The sequence below is a fragment of the Petromyzon marinus genome, chromosome 39 (assembly GCF_048934315.1).
Source record: "Petromyzon marinus isolate PM22_M1 ecotype Great Lakes invasive population chromosome 39, UKy_Petmar_22M1.pri1.0, whole genome shotgun sequence".
In the NCBI taxonomy this organism is placed as follows: Eukaryota; Metazoa; Chordata; class Hyperoartia; order Petromyzontiformes; family Petromyzontidae; genus Petromyzon; species Petromyzon marinus.
This window is the reverse complement of record NC_133705.1, coordinates 5,497,693-5,515,335: the sequence shown is the minus strand read 5'-3', so window position 1 is coordinate 5,515,335 and position 17,643 is coordinate 5,497,693. Positions and strand designations below refer to the sequence as shown.

The 17,643-nt window shown below is 51.9% G+C and overlaps 1 protein-coding gene across 1 annotated transcript in view; it reads left to right on the top strand.

Annotated features, from left to right (window-relative positions):
• The window catches only part of LOC116950544 (transient receptor potential cation channel subfamily V member 5-like), a 30,293-nt gene extending 12,693 nt beyond the window's left edge, over positions 1–17,600 (top strand). Inside the window, exons 9-15 of the mRNA XM_032968410.2 lie at positions 2,630–2,716; positions 4,314–4,390; positions 5,782–5,947; positions 6,651–6,717; positions 7,815–8,083; positions 14,026–14,132; positions 14,672–17,600. Coding sequence (XP_032824301.1) covers positions 2,630–2,716; positions 4,314–4,390; positions 5,782–5,947; positions 6,651–6,717; positions 7,815–8,083; positions 14,026–14,132; positions 14,672–14,990 — 1,092 coding nt within the window. The 3' untranslated portion in view covers positions 14,991–17,600. The remainder of the gene's footprint in view (positions 1–2,629; positions 2,717–4,313; positions 4,391–5,781; positions 5,948–6,650; positions 6,718–7,814; positions 8,084–14,025; positions 14,133–14,671) is intronic.
• Positions 17,601–17,643: the final 43 nt, after the last annotated feature.

The following is a 17,643-nucleotide window of genomic DNA, read 5'->3' as shown; positions in this document are numbered from 1 at the left end:
TAGGGGTGGGGGGTTACAGCTGGTGCATCTGCCAGTCGTCTCAGTCAGTGAACCCATGGCACCTGCTGGGTCTGTCCCGTGACCCCCCTGCCAGCGAGCCTTCGACACTTCACGTGGCCTCAAAGTGCACCTAGCCTGGCACAGGCGCCGTGGTGACGACACCGTCACTTGGTTACGAATGGCGGCTATTGATATTGGTGATAACCAACACTACCTACTACACCCATGAAAACTACACCCTACGTACACGACTCATAGCTGTGCACATGACAATCTAATACCACCATTAACCTACTCATCATTAAACAATTTTAATGTCAACAACGCTGAGCAAAATTTGACACAAAAAATAACCTGACGCTTGTTTTTCAACATAAGCTACACACAAAAAATAACCTGACGCTTGTTTTTCAACATAAGCTTTAATACATGCAACGCATTGTAATAACGTAATTATTTCGAATTGCATTATAACTTATTCAATGTAATGCTTACAATATTGCAAACATTAATGCGGTCTCACCGCAAAGCACTACACTATCTTTTTTCATTTTACATAGCAGCCAAAAGTCCTCGAAAAAAGTGACGCTTTTCACAATTAAGTTCGCAATTAATTCACCGTTAGACAATGTAAAACATTTAAACTTATACAAGTTTAATTTTATAGACGTTGATTAGGCGCACGCCTGGCACCTCCTCAGACATTTAATTGATTAATCCTGTACAAACTTTGTAACAAACACAGTAAACCATGACCGTAACGTATTTATTTAGCAATTTGTAATTCATTAATTGTAAGGCCGATAAAGCCTTACCTTTGCCACTGTGTATATTAATCCTGAGGGAAAAAACATCGTTTAACTTGTGATACATTATTCTCACTCGGTAAATGAAAACGTATGAAGTTAATTTGTAAAATCACCTAAATATCGCCAAACTAAACTTGGATTCAACTCAAGCGAACGCATAAACAATGCTGAGGTAAACTTTACTCGAACAAATCTGCTCATGCAATTACTTGACAACGCGTCATTACAATGTAAAACAATAACGACTATTATTCAATTAAATTGCATATGAAAGCGTTATTAAATGCAAAACGTAAGTTTTTTTTACGAAGGTAAAGTCAGTCTCATTCAATATGCACGTGTACCTTCCAAACCTTTCAATGCAGGGCAACATTTTAACAACCACCCACCAACTATAACAATCTACAACTTTACAAAATATCACACCACTCCACATTGCGAGTAGCTGCGTACGACCACTAAGAGAAAATAACGAACAACAGGAAAAAGTTTTGCTGGCTGGCGCCAGCATGCGCTACGCCGGCCGGCGTGTGTCGCACACAAATGTGTGGGCGGTTGCGCGTTCAAATCTTCAGAACGTCCCAAATAGCCCGGTGGCTCTTACTCATTGCGAGGCTTTCATGGCCACTGGCGGCCCCTGATGGTCCGGCCCCCCACAAAATGTGAAAACAACGCCCATCATCAGCATCGTGCTGCTGCCAAACCGCCAATGGTTTCAAATAATGTGTGTGACCCTCACACTGATGATGTCTTATTGGCGCAAGTGCCCTCACCCTCCCCCCCCCCGCCGCCGCCCTCTTCTGAAAGTCAGTGAAGAACACTGGAATAACCTCACCCTCCGGTGATTAAATTCCATCGCTGTCAACCCCTTATCAGTGCCCTACCTTTAGACCTTATTGGTCACCACCCCCGTGCCCCTTATACATCTCAACGTTCATCCTACAAGGCCCGTAATGAAACGGCTGTACGCCGTATGTACTTGGAAACGCAATTCCCCTATAAAAGAATACGGGGTTGAAACGTAATGGGTTGACGGGTTTGAAATTCGATCCCACAATGATTGCCACCGCATCAACACGACTGCACTCAATGGACTCCCCTTTGAACACAAGTAACAACTGCCACCCAAACTCACGACTCACATCAGTGGCGAATATTTGAACCGGTCCTGGGCCTCCCCGGGGCCAACTCAGCACCTGGGGCGCTGCGTTTAGAACAACAACAAAAAACATCAGCACCGGGGAGACAAAGGCGGCCGGGCATGGTTCTGGCCACACCGCCCTCCTCTTGTGCCATGCCCGACATTAATAGGCGCTCGCTAACATCACTTGTCGCGACAGCCTCTCTCTCTCTGTCTTGAAAAGGTTCCACTCACCAGCAAACGTGATTTTAAACAATGTATTTCATTTGCGTCAAGATTGCCGCCCAAGTTCAAATGTGTGTCGCAAAGCCTCCAACACCCGACGCAGCTAACTAATAAAGCTGCCACGTGAATAAACGTGGTCAGTTTGTTACCGCTTCAGCCCACAGCCGGTGCGTTGAAGCAGTTAAAAAGAACGAATTGTAATATCGATCACGAAGGCTCACGCGGTTATTTTGACCCAGAGCCCCACGTGCCAACGTTGGCCCAACGTCAAACCAACTTTCTTCCATGTTTACTGGGTATTGTTCTGTGAAAGGGCCATGTGAATGAAGTGTGCCAGTGTCGTGGCAAGGGCAAACTCTCTCCCCTGGGCACCACCACGTCTCGATACGGCACCGAAGAAGTTGCCTCAATGCTCTGCAAAACTGACGGGAAGCTGTTTGGCGTGGCCGTGCAGGAGAGCTACCAGACTCAGCAGGACTTTGTGCGACTCGGGGGCGAGATCGTCAGCATCCTCGGGGCTATTCTCATCCTCGTGCTGGAGGTGAGAGGCCCACACATAATATTTAGACTGGAGGAGAAATGCGATGAGCTACAGGGCTCCATATTTCACAGATGTCCAGGAAGGGGCGCGGGGTCAGAAAGTAGTGGGGGAGCGAGAAGGCGTGCGTGTGATACAATGTGTATCACACACACAAGGGATACAACGTGTATCACACACACACAAGGCGTGCTTGTGTGTGTGTGTGCGTGTGATACAACGTGCATCACACACACACACAAGGCGTGCTTGTGTGTGCGTGTGTGATACAACGTGTATCACACACACACACAAGGAGTGCTTGTGTGTGTAATACAACGTGTATCACACACACAAGGGATACAACGTGTATCACACACACACACACAAGGCGTGCTTGTGTGCGTGTGTGTGATACAACACAAGGCGTGCTTGTGTGCGTGTGTGTGATAGAACAAGTCAGTTTACTTTTGGCTAACATGTGGCGCCTTTCTGGAATAAATCTGCCGGCCCAAAGCGCTGTCACTTACTTAAACATAAAAATAAAACTATTCTATACAGTTAAAAAAAATAATGATTATGAAAAATCGTGGCCTTAACGTGCACCTAGCCTGGCACAAACGTCGTGGTGGCGTCAACGCCACCTGGTAGTGACCAGCGGCCGTTATTGTTGCGGATTCAGTGTGGGTGCGGGCGTTCAGGGATTTCGTGTTTACAAGGCGGCAGAGGCTCACTACGCATGGCGATGTTATGCCAACGGTCCGTGTTAAATGAAGGCTGTGCCCGCCGGATTTTCATAAGTGCTGCTCGCTAACAGCACTTGTCCCAACAATCTGTTAGGACGACACGGGGGATGTTTGTTTTGTGTTTTCCCAAAAATAATTATTAGAGTGGGGCGGTTTGTTCCGGTGTGCCAGTTTCATTCACCCATGTTCAGAGGGGGCGGAGGGGGGGGGGCACTTTAGCCAATAAGACATCACCAGTGCGAGGGCCGCCACCACACATTTGAAACCATTGGGGGGTTTCACAGCACGATGATGAGGATGGGTGGGGTGTTGTCCCTATTTGTGGATTGTGGGGGGCGGGGAGACGCACTAAAGGCCACCCAGGGGCCGTCAGTGGCCCACGGCCCTCGCAATGAAGAACACCTGCGGTATGCATACGGGCAGTGCCAGATTATCCTAGTAGCACAAGTAGCTATCCTAGTAGCAAAAGTGCGGTGCTATAGGCACCGCAGTTTCAAAGGCCCCGCGCTGAATTATTTCAAGCTATAAATTCCGTTCAGTGATTCTGCTCTATTACTATAGTACTATACTGCCTTCAACTTTAATGAACGACTGGGTGTTTAAGGTTAGCGATTTGTTGTATTATCTGGCTGTGTAGAAAATGAAAAAATACAATTACTTTACTATGCAAGTACAAATTTGTGGTTTAATATTTATGTAATTTTTTATTTACGGACCCTTTTTAACATATGCTACAGGCCCCGCACTAGCTTAATCCGGCACTGCATGCCAGTAATTTAAAAAAATGGACAGCGTGACATTAATTACAGCAAATAAATAATTGAAAGGGAACGAAAATATGATTTGCATTTCTCTTTCGCTCTCTTCCCCCACAGATGCTGGATGTCATTCGTGTCGGGGCCTCGCGATATTTTGGAAACATCGTGACTGGCGGGCATTTCCACATGATCCTGTAAAGACGCACAACACTCAACCCCAAATGCTTCCATAACCATCGCAACCACACTGCCCACAGATCACCGAGCAACTACTAAATGTCCTGGATTGGCTTCAGCAAGTGCTCATTTTCATAGAATGGATGTCCCGGTTATCCCTGAATTATTTGTAAAAATTGGGATCAAGTCCCCGGTTTAAAATCTTCTGATATCACGCTATGGCCAGCGGATGAGTCCATCGTCAGTGTGGGCAGGGCCTCGTGGATGAGTGGGCGTGGGGAGTGGTGGTGTAGCGGTTAGCGCTACGCTGCGCTACGAACCCGGCGGCCCGAGTTCGATTCCCGCTCACGGCCAACATCGGTGACGATTATTGACCGCTAGAGAAAACAAAGGCGTTGGTGCTGGCCACCCACCCCCTCGTGCGCCGTGTCGTTCCTTCATAGGTGCTCGATAACAGCACTTGCCCCAACAGTCTGATGAAGGCTATACGGGGGCTCTTTGTCTTCGTGGTTATTACAAGTGGGTGGAGTTAACAGATAGCTCACTATGTGTCCCAGTTGAGCCTCCCAGAAATGTGGAATCTTTACACCTGCACAGTGCAGCCGTATGAGATATATTTAATGTCACTTGAGGACCGGTCCTGCAGTGCTTGGTCCCCATTAATTAAATTCAAATTTCAGGGCTACGGGGGCTAAGGTGGTGCAAGGATTGGAACAGGGTCCCCCTTTCCAAATTCTCCCGCCTCTCCATAGCCCAGCGTCTGGGTGGCTACGGCCCGTGGGCCCTGCTGCCATTTGTGGACCCAAACGCGCCATAGCGGAAACCTGAAGCTGCGTTCTGTTCTGTGAGACGATATCAAAGGGCTCGCAGTGGTTCAATGTCAACATCTCATCACCGCGGGTAGCCATGGTGGCGAGATGTTAGCTCCCTTTGCCTGGTTCACAGCTGGTCATGAGCTCGATCCCGACCATGACGCCTGCTGCTGTATATTTGGAGTTTGCGTGTCTCTCTCTCCCCGTGGCCGCGTGGATTTTTTTCTCCGGGTCCTCCGGTTTTTCCCCTCCACATTCAGTAATCAACATCACGCGTTCAGAGTTTTCGGTTGCTATACATTTCCACATGATGATAAATAAGCGACCTAGCTATCATTTGTGAGAGCTAGGTCGCTTGTTTAAAAAAAAGCTATGAAGCTCAGTGGGCCTTATCTGGCAAAATAAAATGAAGGAGTTTTCAGTTTAGTTTCAGTGACACGGAGGCTGTGTTCGCGCGCGGCCCCAGGGTGTGCTTCGCATGCCCGTACGTAGCGAACCGTGCTAATCGGACGTGCACCCACAAAGCTGTGCGTCGCGGTGTTGTACCGCCGCCACCGCTGCTCCGTGACGACGGTGGTGCCGCGTGGACCCCCCAGGGTGTGCTACGCGTGCCTCGTGGGACTGCTCTTCGTCATGAGGCTCTCGGGCGTCCAGGGGGAGTCCGTGCCCATGTCGCTGGCGCTCGTGCTCGGCTGGTGCTACACGCTGTTCTTCGCTCATGGCGTCGAGATGCTGGGACCCTTCATGGTCACCATACAGAAGGTGCGACGCAAAGCCATGGAGTCTCCCGGGGGCACGACGTGCTATGACGCGAGTGGCTGTGACGCGAGTGGCTGTGACGCGAGTGGCTGTGACGCGAGTCTCTGTGACGCGAGTGGCTGTGACGCGAGTGGCTTTGACGTGAGTCGCTGTGACGCGATTCGTTGTGACGCGAGTCGCTGTGACGTGAGTGGCTGTGACGCGAGTGGCTGTGACGCGAGTCGCTGTGACGCGAGTCGCTGTGACGCGAGTGACTGCGACGCGAGTGGCTGCGACGCGAGTCGGTGTGACGCGAGTCGCTGTGACGCGAGTGACTGCGACGCGAGTGGCTGCGACGCGAGTCGGTGTGACGTGAGTGGCTGTGACGCGAGTGGCTGTGACGCGAGTCGCTGTGACGCGAGTGACTGCGACGCGAGTGGCTGCGACGCGAGTCGGTGTGACGCGAGTCGCTGTGACGCGAGTGACTGCGACGCGAGTGGCTGCGACGCGAGTCGGTGTGACGTGAGTGGCTGTGACGCGAGTGGCTGTGACGCGAGTGGCTGTGACGCGAGTGGCTGTGACGCGAGTCGCTGTGACGCGAGTGACTGCGACGCGAGTGGCTGCGACGCGAGTCGGTGTGACGCTAGTGGGTGTGACGCGATTCGCGCCGTGCTGCCCTCCGCCGCCGCTGCTGTTCCCGCCGCCGTCTCCGCTTTTGTCTCCGCAGGTTCTGTTCCTGGACGTGTTCCGGGTGTGCTGGCTCATGTTCATGGTGCTCATGGGCTTCACCTGCGGTACAACGCCCTTCGTTATTCCGGCTACCCCCCCCACCTCTGTCTGTGTACGCACGTACCCGTGCATGTGTATGTATGCACCCTATAATACGTTGAACTTCTTTCGCATGTAGTAATAGGTTTTACCCTATTAACTGGCACAAAAACTGACACCTTTATTCAAGGCATCATGTAAAACCTATTACTATATCTTGTTACTGGCAAAGGAGGTATCATAATGTAAATGCTCACCCCGAGCCCTCAATACTCTGATAGTTCGCTGTTTTTGAGTTGTACGCCTTTTGGCGTCTTCTGGTCCAACACCATTGGAGACTAGGCTCTAAGAAAAGCCGTCTCGGGTGTGGACCAATCAAATTCAAGGACAGTGCATATTATTATCAGAGTTGTCTCTTTTGTTTGCATTTTGACTGCTTGTGTTGTGGTTATTGCAAACATGATGCCTTGAATAAAGGTGTCAGTTTTTTGTGCCAGTTAAAAGGGTAAAACCTATTACTATATCTTGTTACTGGCAAAGGAGGTCTCATAATGTTCTTTCGCATCTGTTTGCTTGAGTTGCAAACACGTTGGCTTGTTTACTTTCCTTGGACTTTGCCCTCCTGTCGTGTTTCCTGTCATGTTTGTTGTTGTAACGTTCTTACCCCGTGCCCCTATCTGTGAAAAAGAGCTTCATAGCTCATCGGATTCCCACTGCAGTGCAAATACAGATTCTGATTCTGTTTGTTGCACTTGTGTCAACACAACGTTGGCATGGATCCTAGCGCCAGGAATAAAACGACACCCCCTTGTCCAATTTTACTCTCCCCCCCACACCACCACCACCTCCCCCCACACCACCACCCCCCACACCACCACCACCTCCCCCCACACCACCACCCCCCACACCATCTCCACCCCCCTGCCCTCTTCATTGCACGGCGCCTGGGTCCTCTGTCATGTGGGGAGACCCAACCCAGTTGCATCGCCTGCGCGCTCGATGTGAGCCACGCACTCAGCGCTGTCAACCCTGGGAGAGCGTTGACGCTGTAGAAGCGTGTCGAGGTGGACACCCCCACTGAGAATCCGTGCCCAACCCCCCCCCCCCTCGTCCCTTCCCACAGCGTTCCACTTGACCTTCCAGATCCTCATGCCCGACAACTGGAACCAGTGGCGCGACTTCTACACCGCGTGGTTCACCATGTACCAGCTCTTCCTCGGCCTCGTCAGCCACTGGTTTAACGTCCGCCTGAACTTCTCCGATTTCATCAAAGTGGTTTACACCTTCTACATGCTGTTCGCGTTCGTCCTCATGATCAACCTCCTGATCGCCGTGATGCGCAGCACCTACTCGCGCATGGCATTGGAAAAGGAGCAGTTGTGGCACACACAGGTTACACACACACACACTCAAGTTACACACACACAAGTTACACACACACACAGGTTACACACACACACACGTTACACACACACAGGTTACACACACACACTCAAGTTACACACACGCTCAAGTTACACACACACAGGTTACACACACACACACTCAAGTTACACACAAGTTACACACACACACAGGTTACACACACACACACTCAAGTTACACACACTCAAGTTATATACACACACACAGGTTACACACACACACACTCAAGTTACACACACACACAGTTCACACACACAGGTTACACACACAGTTCACACACACACACACTCAAGTTACACACATACTCAAGTTACACACTCACCTTAGGTTACACACACACAGGTTACACACACACACTCAAGTTACACACACACAAGTTACACACACACACAGGTCACACACACACTCAAGTTACACACACACAGGTAACACACACTCAAGTTACACACACACACTCAAGTTATATACACACACAGATTACACACACACACACACTCAAGTTACACACACACAGTTCACACACACAGGTTGCACACACACAGTTCACACACACACACTCAAGTTACATACACACACACACACACACTCAAGTTACACACTCACACTCAAGTTACAAACACACACAACAACAACAACCGCCATTCGCCACTAAGTGGCAGTGACGTCACCACGATGCTTGTGCCAGGCCATGTGCACCTGGCAGGAGGTCACGGGGCAGATCCAGGTTCCACGGGTCGACTGACTGAGATGACCGAGATGACTGGCTGATGCACCACCTGTGCCCCCTACTGTGCCAACCTGCTGTGCTTTAGCCACCCGGCGCTCCGCTCGTTGTTGTGAGCGTCGCTCCTCCGCCCTCTGTTGTTGGAGGGCGACTGCCTCCAACTGCCCAGTAGCATGCTTCACGAGCCTCCTCCACAGAGGCTGATCTTGACACCGCTGGTACCAGTCATCGGCAAGTCCACTCAGCTCCATGTCCTCCTGTACCACATCACTCCATCTTTCTCTAGCCCGTGCCGCGCCCATTTAGCCCCGTCGATCCGGCCAAACAAAAGCTGTTTCAGCATGCAGTGGCTGGGCATGCGGGCTACATGACCCAGCCAACGCAGCCTTGACTGCCGGAGGAGCTCACCGATGGGACCTTGCCCAGATATTTCAAGGTTTTTGAGCTCCTCACACAATCCAGCCTGGTTAAACCCAGGATGGGTCGTAGGCAGGCCAGCCTAAATGTTTCTAACCGGTCGAAGCTGTTCCATTAAGGGGGTCCACGTTTCGCAAGCGTAGAGAAGGGAGGGAATGACCGTGGTCGAGAAGACTTGAAGCTTAGTGCGGAGCGACAGACCAGGTAGCTTCCATACAGCGTTACACAACCGATGAAAAGATATTGCCGCTCGACTGATTCGGAGTGAGACCTCTGATGTTAAACTGGAGCCGGTCATATGCACACTGCCCAGGTATGGGAAACGCTCCACTCTCTCCACAACTGCCACATCACCAATTGGGAGTTGTGAGGGTGGAGTGTCCGATGGTACAAAATACCCAGGCAGGTGCTTAGTTTTGGTGGAGCTGATGGTAAGGCCCCATCTCTTAGTGGCACGCTCCAGTCTCAGCAGCAGCATCTCCAACTCCTCCTCTGAATGAGCAGCTATTACCAAATCATCGGCATATATAACGTGGTTGAGCAATAGGGAGCCAATCCCTTGACCGCACCCGGGCATCGATCAGCCTCCCATTATATCTGTACCAAATGGAGATTCCCCCGGTACAGCTATTGAAGGCTTCACGAACTACGTGGTCAAAATAGATGTTAAATAATGTGGGAGCCAGAGGACATCCCTGTCGCACCCCAAGGTGTACAGGGCATGGCTCTGACTCCCGGCCACGTAGTTTTACCCGGGCCCGCTCACCATCATGAAGGTCCTTAATGATCGTGAGCAGAGGGTCAGGGGCTCCAAAAGCATGAGGAACAACCCAGAGCCCAGGCCTACTGATGGTATAATAGGCCTTGACCAGGTCAATAAAGCAGAGATGTAGGTCTTGTTGGAATTCCCTACACCTTTGCTGTAGCAGACGGACAGAAAATATGGCATCTGTGCTGGACCGCCCTTTCCTGAAACCGCATTGAGGCTCCGCAAGCCTCTCCTCTGTGTGCCTGGCAAGGCAATGTTGAATAATCCTTGCCAGGACCTTTTCCGGCACACTGAGGAGTGAGATGCCCCTGTAGTTGTTACAGTTTGTGCGGTCGCCATTCTTAAAGAGGGGGAACACCAGGGCATCCTTCCAATCCTGCGGAACCTGTCCAGTGGTCCAGACGGTTGTTATGATGTCATAGAGGGCAGTCTGTGCACAAACGCCACCCTCCCTTAGCATTTTGCTTGGGAGATCATCTCTGCCCGGTGCCTTTCCTGGTCTCAGACTCTGGATCGCCTTCAGTATTTCCTCAACAGATGGCACCTCAGCCAGCCACTCACAGGGGGTGACTTCTTCCAATATTTGAGGCACCGCAACCTCAGCAGGGTCATCCCCACTTTGTGCCACGATGTTTTCCTGGCTGAGGGATTTCCCCTCCCCCAGGACCTCACAGAAATGCTCAGCAAATCTGAAACCTGTTCCTGGGGGTCGGAGATTGGATCACCGTTTTCCCCCCTAATGATGGTAATAGGTGTGGCGCTGCAGGTTACTTTTTTGATGGAGTTAAATAGAGATTTGTGATCGCGGGCCACTGAGGCAGACTCTATCTCCTCAGCAACCCACGACCACCACCCATCCTTGCAGCGTCTCACGGCTCTCCGAACCTCCGAGCGAAGGCTGCGGTAAGCCTCCTCATCCTCTGACGTGGGATTCTGTAGCCGATGACAGTGGGCCTGTCGCTTTTTCTCAACTATCCTGAACACCTCCTCTGTCAGCCAGGGTCTCTGGGGAGGTCTGGACCGTGTACCCAAAGCAGCCATTGCAGCTGCATGAGTCACAGTCCTAAACCTCGCCCATTTACCCTCGACATCAGGAGGAGTGGGGGACAATCCCAACCCCAGCCGCAAGCGATGATGAAATTCTCGCTTGCAACTTTCATCAACTGAGACCAGGCCACTTTAGGTTGGAATGGGGTCCTGGGTGTACACCCACCACCGGAGTGGAAGAATGGCAGGCGCATCTTACAGATGACTAGTCGATGGTCAGAGGGCAGATCAGCTCCACGGTAGGTCCTGGTGTCAAGGACATGGGCTCGCATCCGCTGGTCCGTCACTATGTAGTCCAGCAGATGTTCTTGCTTGGACCCGGCATGCATCCATGATGTTGTGTGGATGCGCCGATGCCGGAACAGCGTGTTGGTAATTACAAGCCCATGGGCTGCACAAAAATCTAGCAGCCTCCTACCGTTGTTATTGAGCTGATCTGGCCCATGCCCTCCAATCACTCCAGACCAGGTGCCAGCATCATGACCAACTCGGGCATTGAAGTCACCCAACATGATGACTCTATCCCGAGGTGCCACTTTAGCCAGCACCTGTGACAGGAGGTCATAGAAGGCATCTGACTAATCGGCTTTGCCTGCATCCCTCCACGGATGTTCGTCTTCGGTGGGGGCATAAGTAACCACGACCACCACTCCTCACCTCCGGTTGATGGGAAGGCGAGCCCAAAATAGCCTGGGGCTTACAGCTTCCCACACCTCACCGCCACGCTCCCATGCCCCCTTCATTCTTTTGTTCAAAAGAAGAGCCACACCTTGTTATTTGGCAGTCTGCTGCCCCGAGTAGAGGACTGTCCACCCCTCATGGTGGCAGGAGCCAGAACCGGTCCACCAGACCTCCTGAATGCCACAGAGATCCAGGCGGTACCGGTCCAGCTCCCGACAAAGGAGTGGCAGCCTCTCCTCCGCAGTGAGCGTTCGAACATTCCACGTGGCCATCCGTAGTGGCTTTTAGTTGTTTCTGGAGGAGCCCCGAGGGTCGAGATTCAATCTCCTGGCTCCGCCAATTGGGGTTTGGCCAGGAGACGTCATAGACGCCTGGCCCCCCGGGGCCTCCGGCACAAGCTTATTAGTTACATATTTCAGTTTAACTCGTGGTTTAGTGGTAATTAATTGAAGGTGGAGGGGTTACCAGCCCCTCGCACCCGTCCAGAGCCCCCGTTTAGCCACTGTGGTGGACACAGACGCCATGAGGGGAGGAGCCAATCGGAATTGGCCCTCCCCCCATGGCACTGTCCACGACAGAGTTGCCCGTCCGGCACCGCGAGGAGGTAGGGGGTTGTTTTGCACAGAGGTTTCACACACACACAAGTTACACACACACACTCAAGTTACACACACACACACAAGTTACACACACACATCAAGTTACACACACACACTCTAGTTACACACACACACACTCAAGTTACACACACACAGGTTACACACACACACTCAAGTTACACACACTCAAGTTACACACACACTCAAGTTACACACACACACAGAGGTTACACACACACAGATTACTCAGACACAGGTTACACACACACACATAGGTTACACACACACACAGGTTACACACACACAGGTTACACACACACACACAAGTTACACACACACACACACAGGTTACACACACACAGTTCACACACACACTCAAGTTACACACACAGATTACACACAGAAGTTACACACACATACACAGGTTACACACACACACAGGTTACACACACAGGTTACTCAGACAGGTTACACACACACACACAGGTTACACACACACAGGTCACACACACAGTTCACACACAGTTTCCACACACAGGTTCCACACACAGGTTACACACACACACAGTTCACACACACAGGTTACACACACAAGTTACACACACACAGGTTACTCACACACACAGGTTACTCACACACACACAGGTTACACACACACAGGTTACTCACACACACAGGTTACACACACACAGGTTACTCACACACACACAGGTACACACACAGGTTACTCACACACACACAGTTTACTCACACACACAGGTTACACACACAAGTTACACACACACAGGTTACACACACATACACAGGTTACACACATACACAGGTTACACACACACATGTTACTCACACACACACAGGTTACTCACACACACAGGTTACACACACAAGTTACACACACACAGGTTACACACACATACACAGGTTACACACACATACACAGGTTACACACACACAGGTTACTCACACACACACAGGTTACACACACACAGGTTACACACACACAGGTCACACACACACACGTGTATTTGAGGAAGAGGAGGAACTTCCAACGCCGGGAGGCGCGATGATGATATTTGGCTCTCGAATGAGGAATGGTTTATTATTCCAGACGTCTGCGTTGTTCCACTTTTTTTGGCAGCAGCGTTCCTCTGGATCCGTATTGGGGCACCGCGGTAGCTATAAAATGTTAACTACCTCGCCTGATATACAGGAGGTCGTGAATTCGATCCCGACCCTGACGCCTGCTGCTGTATATTTGGAGTCTGCGTGTCTCCCTCCCCGCGGTCGCGTGGATTTTTCTCCGGGTCCTCCGGTTTTTCCCTACACATTAAGAATCAACAACATCACGCGTTCAGGATATTTGGCTGCTATACATTTCCACGTGATGATGATCATAGGCCACTTCGTTGAGCTATCAATTGTGGCCAGGTCGCTACTGAAAAAGAGCTGCATAGCTCAGTGGGGCCCTGACTTGGTAAGATAAAAAAAGTTCATGAGCTTAGTTTTACAGATTCTAGGGAGGGTGGTCACAGCAGCAGCGGCGGCAGCGGTGGCGGCAGCGTGACCCCCGGAAGGGGATCGGGACTTGAGCTGGCGGTAGCGGCGGCTACTGCGAGGTGCGCCGCTGAGCCCCGCCGGCAACTCCGTTCTCTTTCTCCGCGCGCGCCCACAGGTGGCGGCCACGACCATCCTGCTGGAGCGGAGGCTCCCGCGCTGCCTGCGGTTCCGCGCCGGCGTGAGCGGCAAAGAGTACGGGCTGGGGGACCGCCGGTTCCTCCGGTGGGTGGCACCGCGACCCACACCTCGTGCACCGCGCCGCTTGACACCGCGACCCACACCTCGTGCACCGCGCCGGTTGGCACCGCGACCCATACCTCGTGCACCGCAACCCACACCTCGTGCACCGCGCCGCTTGGCACCGCGTCCACACCTCGTGCACCCCAACCCACACCTCGTGCACCGCGCCGCTTGGCACCGCGTCCACACCTCGTGCACCCCAACCCACACCTCGTGCACCGCGCCGCTTGGCACCGCGACCCATACCTTGTGCACCGCGCCGGTTGGCACCGGCGCGTGCGCGGCCACTGTTGGCGGTGCCGCGGGTGGCCGAGAGACAACACCCGGAACAGTTTGGACGAATATCCTGGTGGTTTCGTTTTGCTCCCTTCAGCCAGGTGACACCAAACTCTTGATTACGTCCACGATGGAAACCTTCAGAGTAGTGCCGAGCATTCCGTCGTACGCGACCCGCGCCAAGTGCACCGCGACACGTTATGAGATGTGACGTGTGTCCAATGCGACCGCTGGCCGTGCCGCAGGATCGAGGATCGGAACGAGCGCGCCATTCATAAGGTGAAGCGCTACGCCATGGCGTTCAGCGAGGGGCGCGGGGGCAGCGCCGAGGACGTGGGAAGCGGCTCCGAGGGAGCGGGGGGCGTCGGCGGCCACTTCACGCGCTCCCCCACCAATCCGCAGCCCCAGCAGCAGAGCCAGCAGCTGCAGCCGCCCACCATCGTCGTCACCAGCACCTCGTCGGGCCGCGGCTGGGAGGTCGTGCGCGACGGCGCGTTCCCGAGCCGGCGCTCCGACTCGCAGGCGTCGCAGGACCAGCGCCATGAGGTCGTCTATCAGATCTGACCGCCGGCCCGGCGGCGTCGTGGCCCGCTCCCCCCAAGCGGGAAACCACCACTCGATTGTTGGAACAGAAATCGCCTGCCCAGAGTGCGCGCTGCTGTGCGGTTGGCCTGGGTCGGGCGCGTCGACCGACACCGCAAGGTCGGCCCGGAGGCGTCGACTGGCGCGGCGCGGAACCTCGTCCCGACCGAGGGGCAGAACAGGACTTTCAGAAACCTTTTGGCGGGCAACTGCGCGTGAAGGCACGCACGCCGTGGCATCGTGCACGCGCGTAAGGAGCGCGTCGCCCCGAGCGCGAGGTGGCCCTTGGGAGTGACATTAGTGACTTGAGCGCGGTGATGGAGTGAGTGGCAGAGTGCTGCTGCTCTCAGCCAGAAACATTCCCCTCGAGCACCCGGCGACTCGGGGGGGCGGGGGGCTGACCGAGCGGCTCGCAATCGCAAGGTTGCAAGTTCACATTTTGGGTTGACTCGGATCATCATCCCTACTTCCCTCCATCCGGGGGCCCGTAAAAATGAGCACAACTGTGTGGCGAAGTCAATAACGGTGGTGGAACCTCTGGATATACTCACCCCCGCCATATAAATGTGGAATTTCCACCACTGGCCTCGCAGGGCTCTAAACAGTGGGTGAGCACCGATCCCGAGATGCCTGAGCGAGAAACCACTTTTGACTCGAGGCTCTGATCAGTGTGACCAGGGGTGCTAGGCTTCTTGTAGCGTACTACTGTAGGTTACTTCTCGTCTATCGGGTTTGATAAAGCAGTGAGAATTCATCTGCTTCGCACGACCGTCTCTCCACGTAAACAAAAAAAACATTTAAGTGCTTTTTTCTTGATTTGAAGCTTTCGTGACTGCAGGAATCCATACTCTTTGGTTCTTTCGGTAAGGTCACGGAAGGTAGAAAAATAAAACACTGCTGGATAAAAAAAATTCCGCCTGAGGACCACGATCGAAACGTCGTGATTTTTGTTTTATTTTTCAACCTACGTGACTTTACCGAAAGAACCACAGATTATTTTTCTTTTTTTTTAATTACACAGCACACAACCCGTCGGCCCCCCGGTAGCCGTCTGCGAGTGTGTAACTTCAGCAGCATTGATTTAAATGCAAGCAACACCCTGTTGCCGGTTTCAACGCACAGTGTCTCGTAAGCAGGAGACCGCGTTTGCTTGCATCAATGCTGGCGAACTCCTTGGGCGATATCGGCAAGGGCCCCTCTCTGTTAGATATATTCTTTGCTGGTTCGGCGCAGAATTACATTATACACAGAATATCAAAATAACCAGTGTCTGTCGTTGGAGTGGAGAATTACAGGGTGCTTAAAAAAAGATGTGAACACTTCTGAGAATTTGCAACAACACCACAGAGATACGTGCTGCTGCCTCCGAGCTCTGGAGGCAGCCTGGAGAAGATTCCAGGAATGAATTTTGATTTCAGGCTTTCGTGACTGCAGGGATTCATATTCTTGGTTCTTTCGGTAAAGTCACCACGTAGAAGGGAAACAATAAAATAATAAAAACATAAAATTCTCACGACGTTTCGACTGCAACGCAAGAAGCAATCATCAGGTGTGAAAGCCACAGCAAGAAAATTTGAAAAAAGTGGCGGGTTTTTTTTTACGTTAGTACCACGGAGAGCGATTTGACAGTTTGTTCAGATGGACGAGTCCATCTATGTTCGGAAAAGAGGAGGGGGAGACGAAAATAATGGATGCGGTCTGAAAGCCACCGTAAGCGTGATCAATCAATTAAGACCCGAAATGGTTTATCAAATCCTTCCAATGATTGCTAAGCCAGAATCCATCTTCTCGGTTGAAATTGTCTGTGTTTGTATATGTGGATAGCCTCATGAACGAATCTCTCATGGTAGCCAGATGGCTTGCAAAGAACCTCTGTCTTGGAGAAGTTAATGTCATGTGAGCCTACTGAATTATAACAGTGATCTGCCACGGCCGAGGTGTTGGTCCTACCGTGTTTTAGGTCTGCTTTGTGTTCACGAATGCAGTCGAAACGTCGTGATAATTTTATTGTTTTATATTTTTATTATTTTATTGTTTCCCTTCTACGTGACTTTACCGAAAGAACCAAGAATATGGATTCCAGGAATGCTTTGACAATGATGGCGAACACTTTTTGAAGCAATTAACATTACATTTGTTATCAGGTAACAGTGTATTTTCCGTTCTCTTTCCATTAAAAACAATAGTCCCATCTAAGTGTTGAAACATGTTTGAAGCACACCGTATAAGTGACACAGGAGACCTCCAGACTGGTTTGGAGCCTGAGCCGAGTTTGGGCAGAGAGAGATGGCACAGGCGGCGGCGGCGGTGGTGGTGGCGATGGCACCATGCACCGATTGCCAAATTCGAAAATGACACCGCAAATGACTCGGGGGAATATACACACAGCAGTGATCACCGCTGGTGGAACGGGACCCCCCCCCCCACCGTATGTACTTCTTTCACACCGTACGTAGCCAACAGCGCTAATCGGAGGCGTGGGGGGGGGAAGGACAATAAACTAAACACAAAAAGCAGTTTTAAAGAAACATGTTTCAGCCTGGTGCCCATTTGCAAGCCGGACAGATGTTGAGTCGCCTTGCTCCAGCAGCGAGCTCTCTCCACCCCTCGTGCCTTCCCGAGTTCTCGCCTGCTC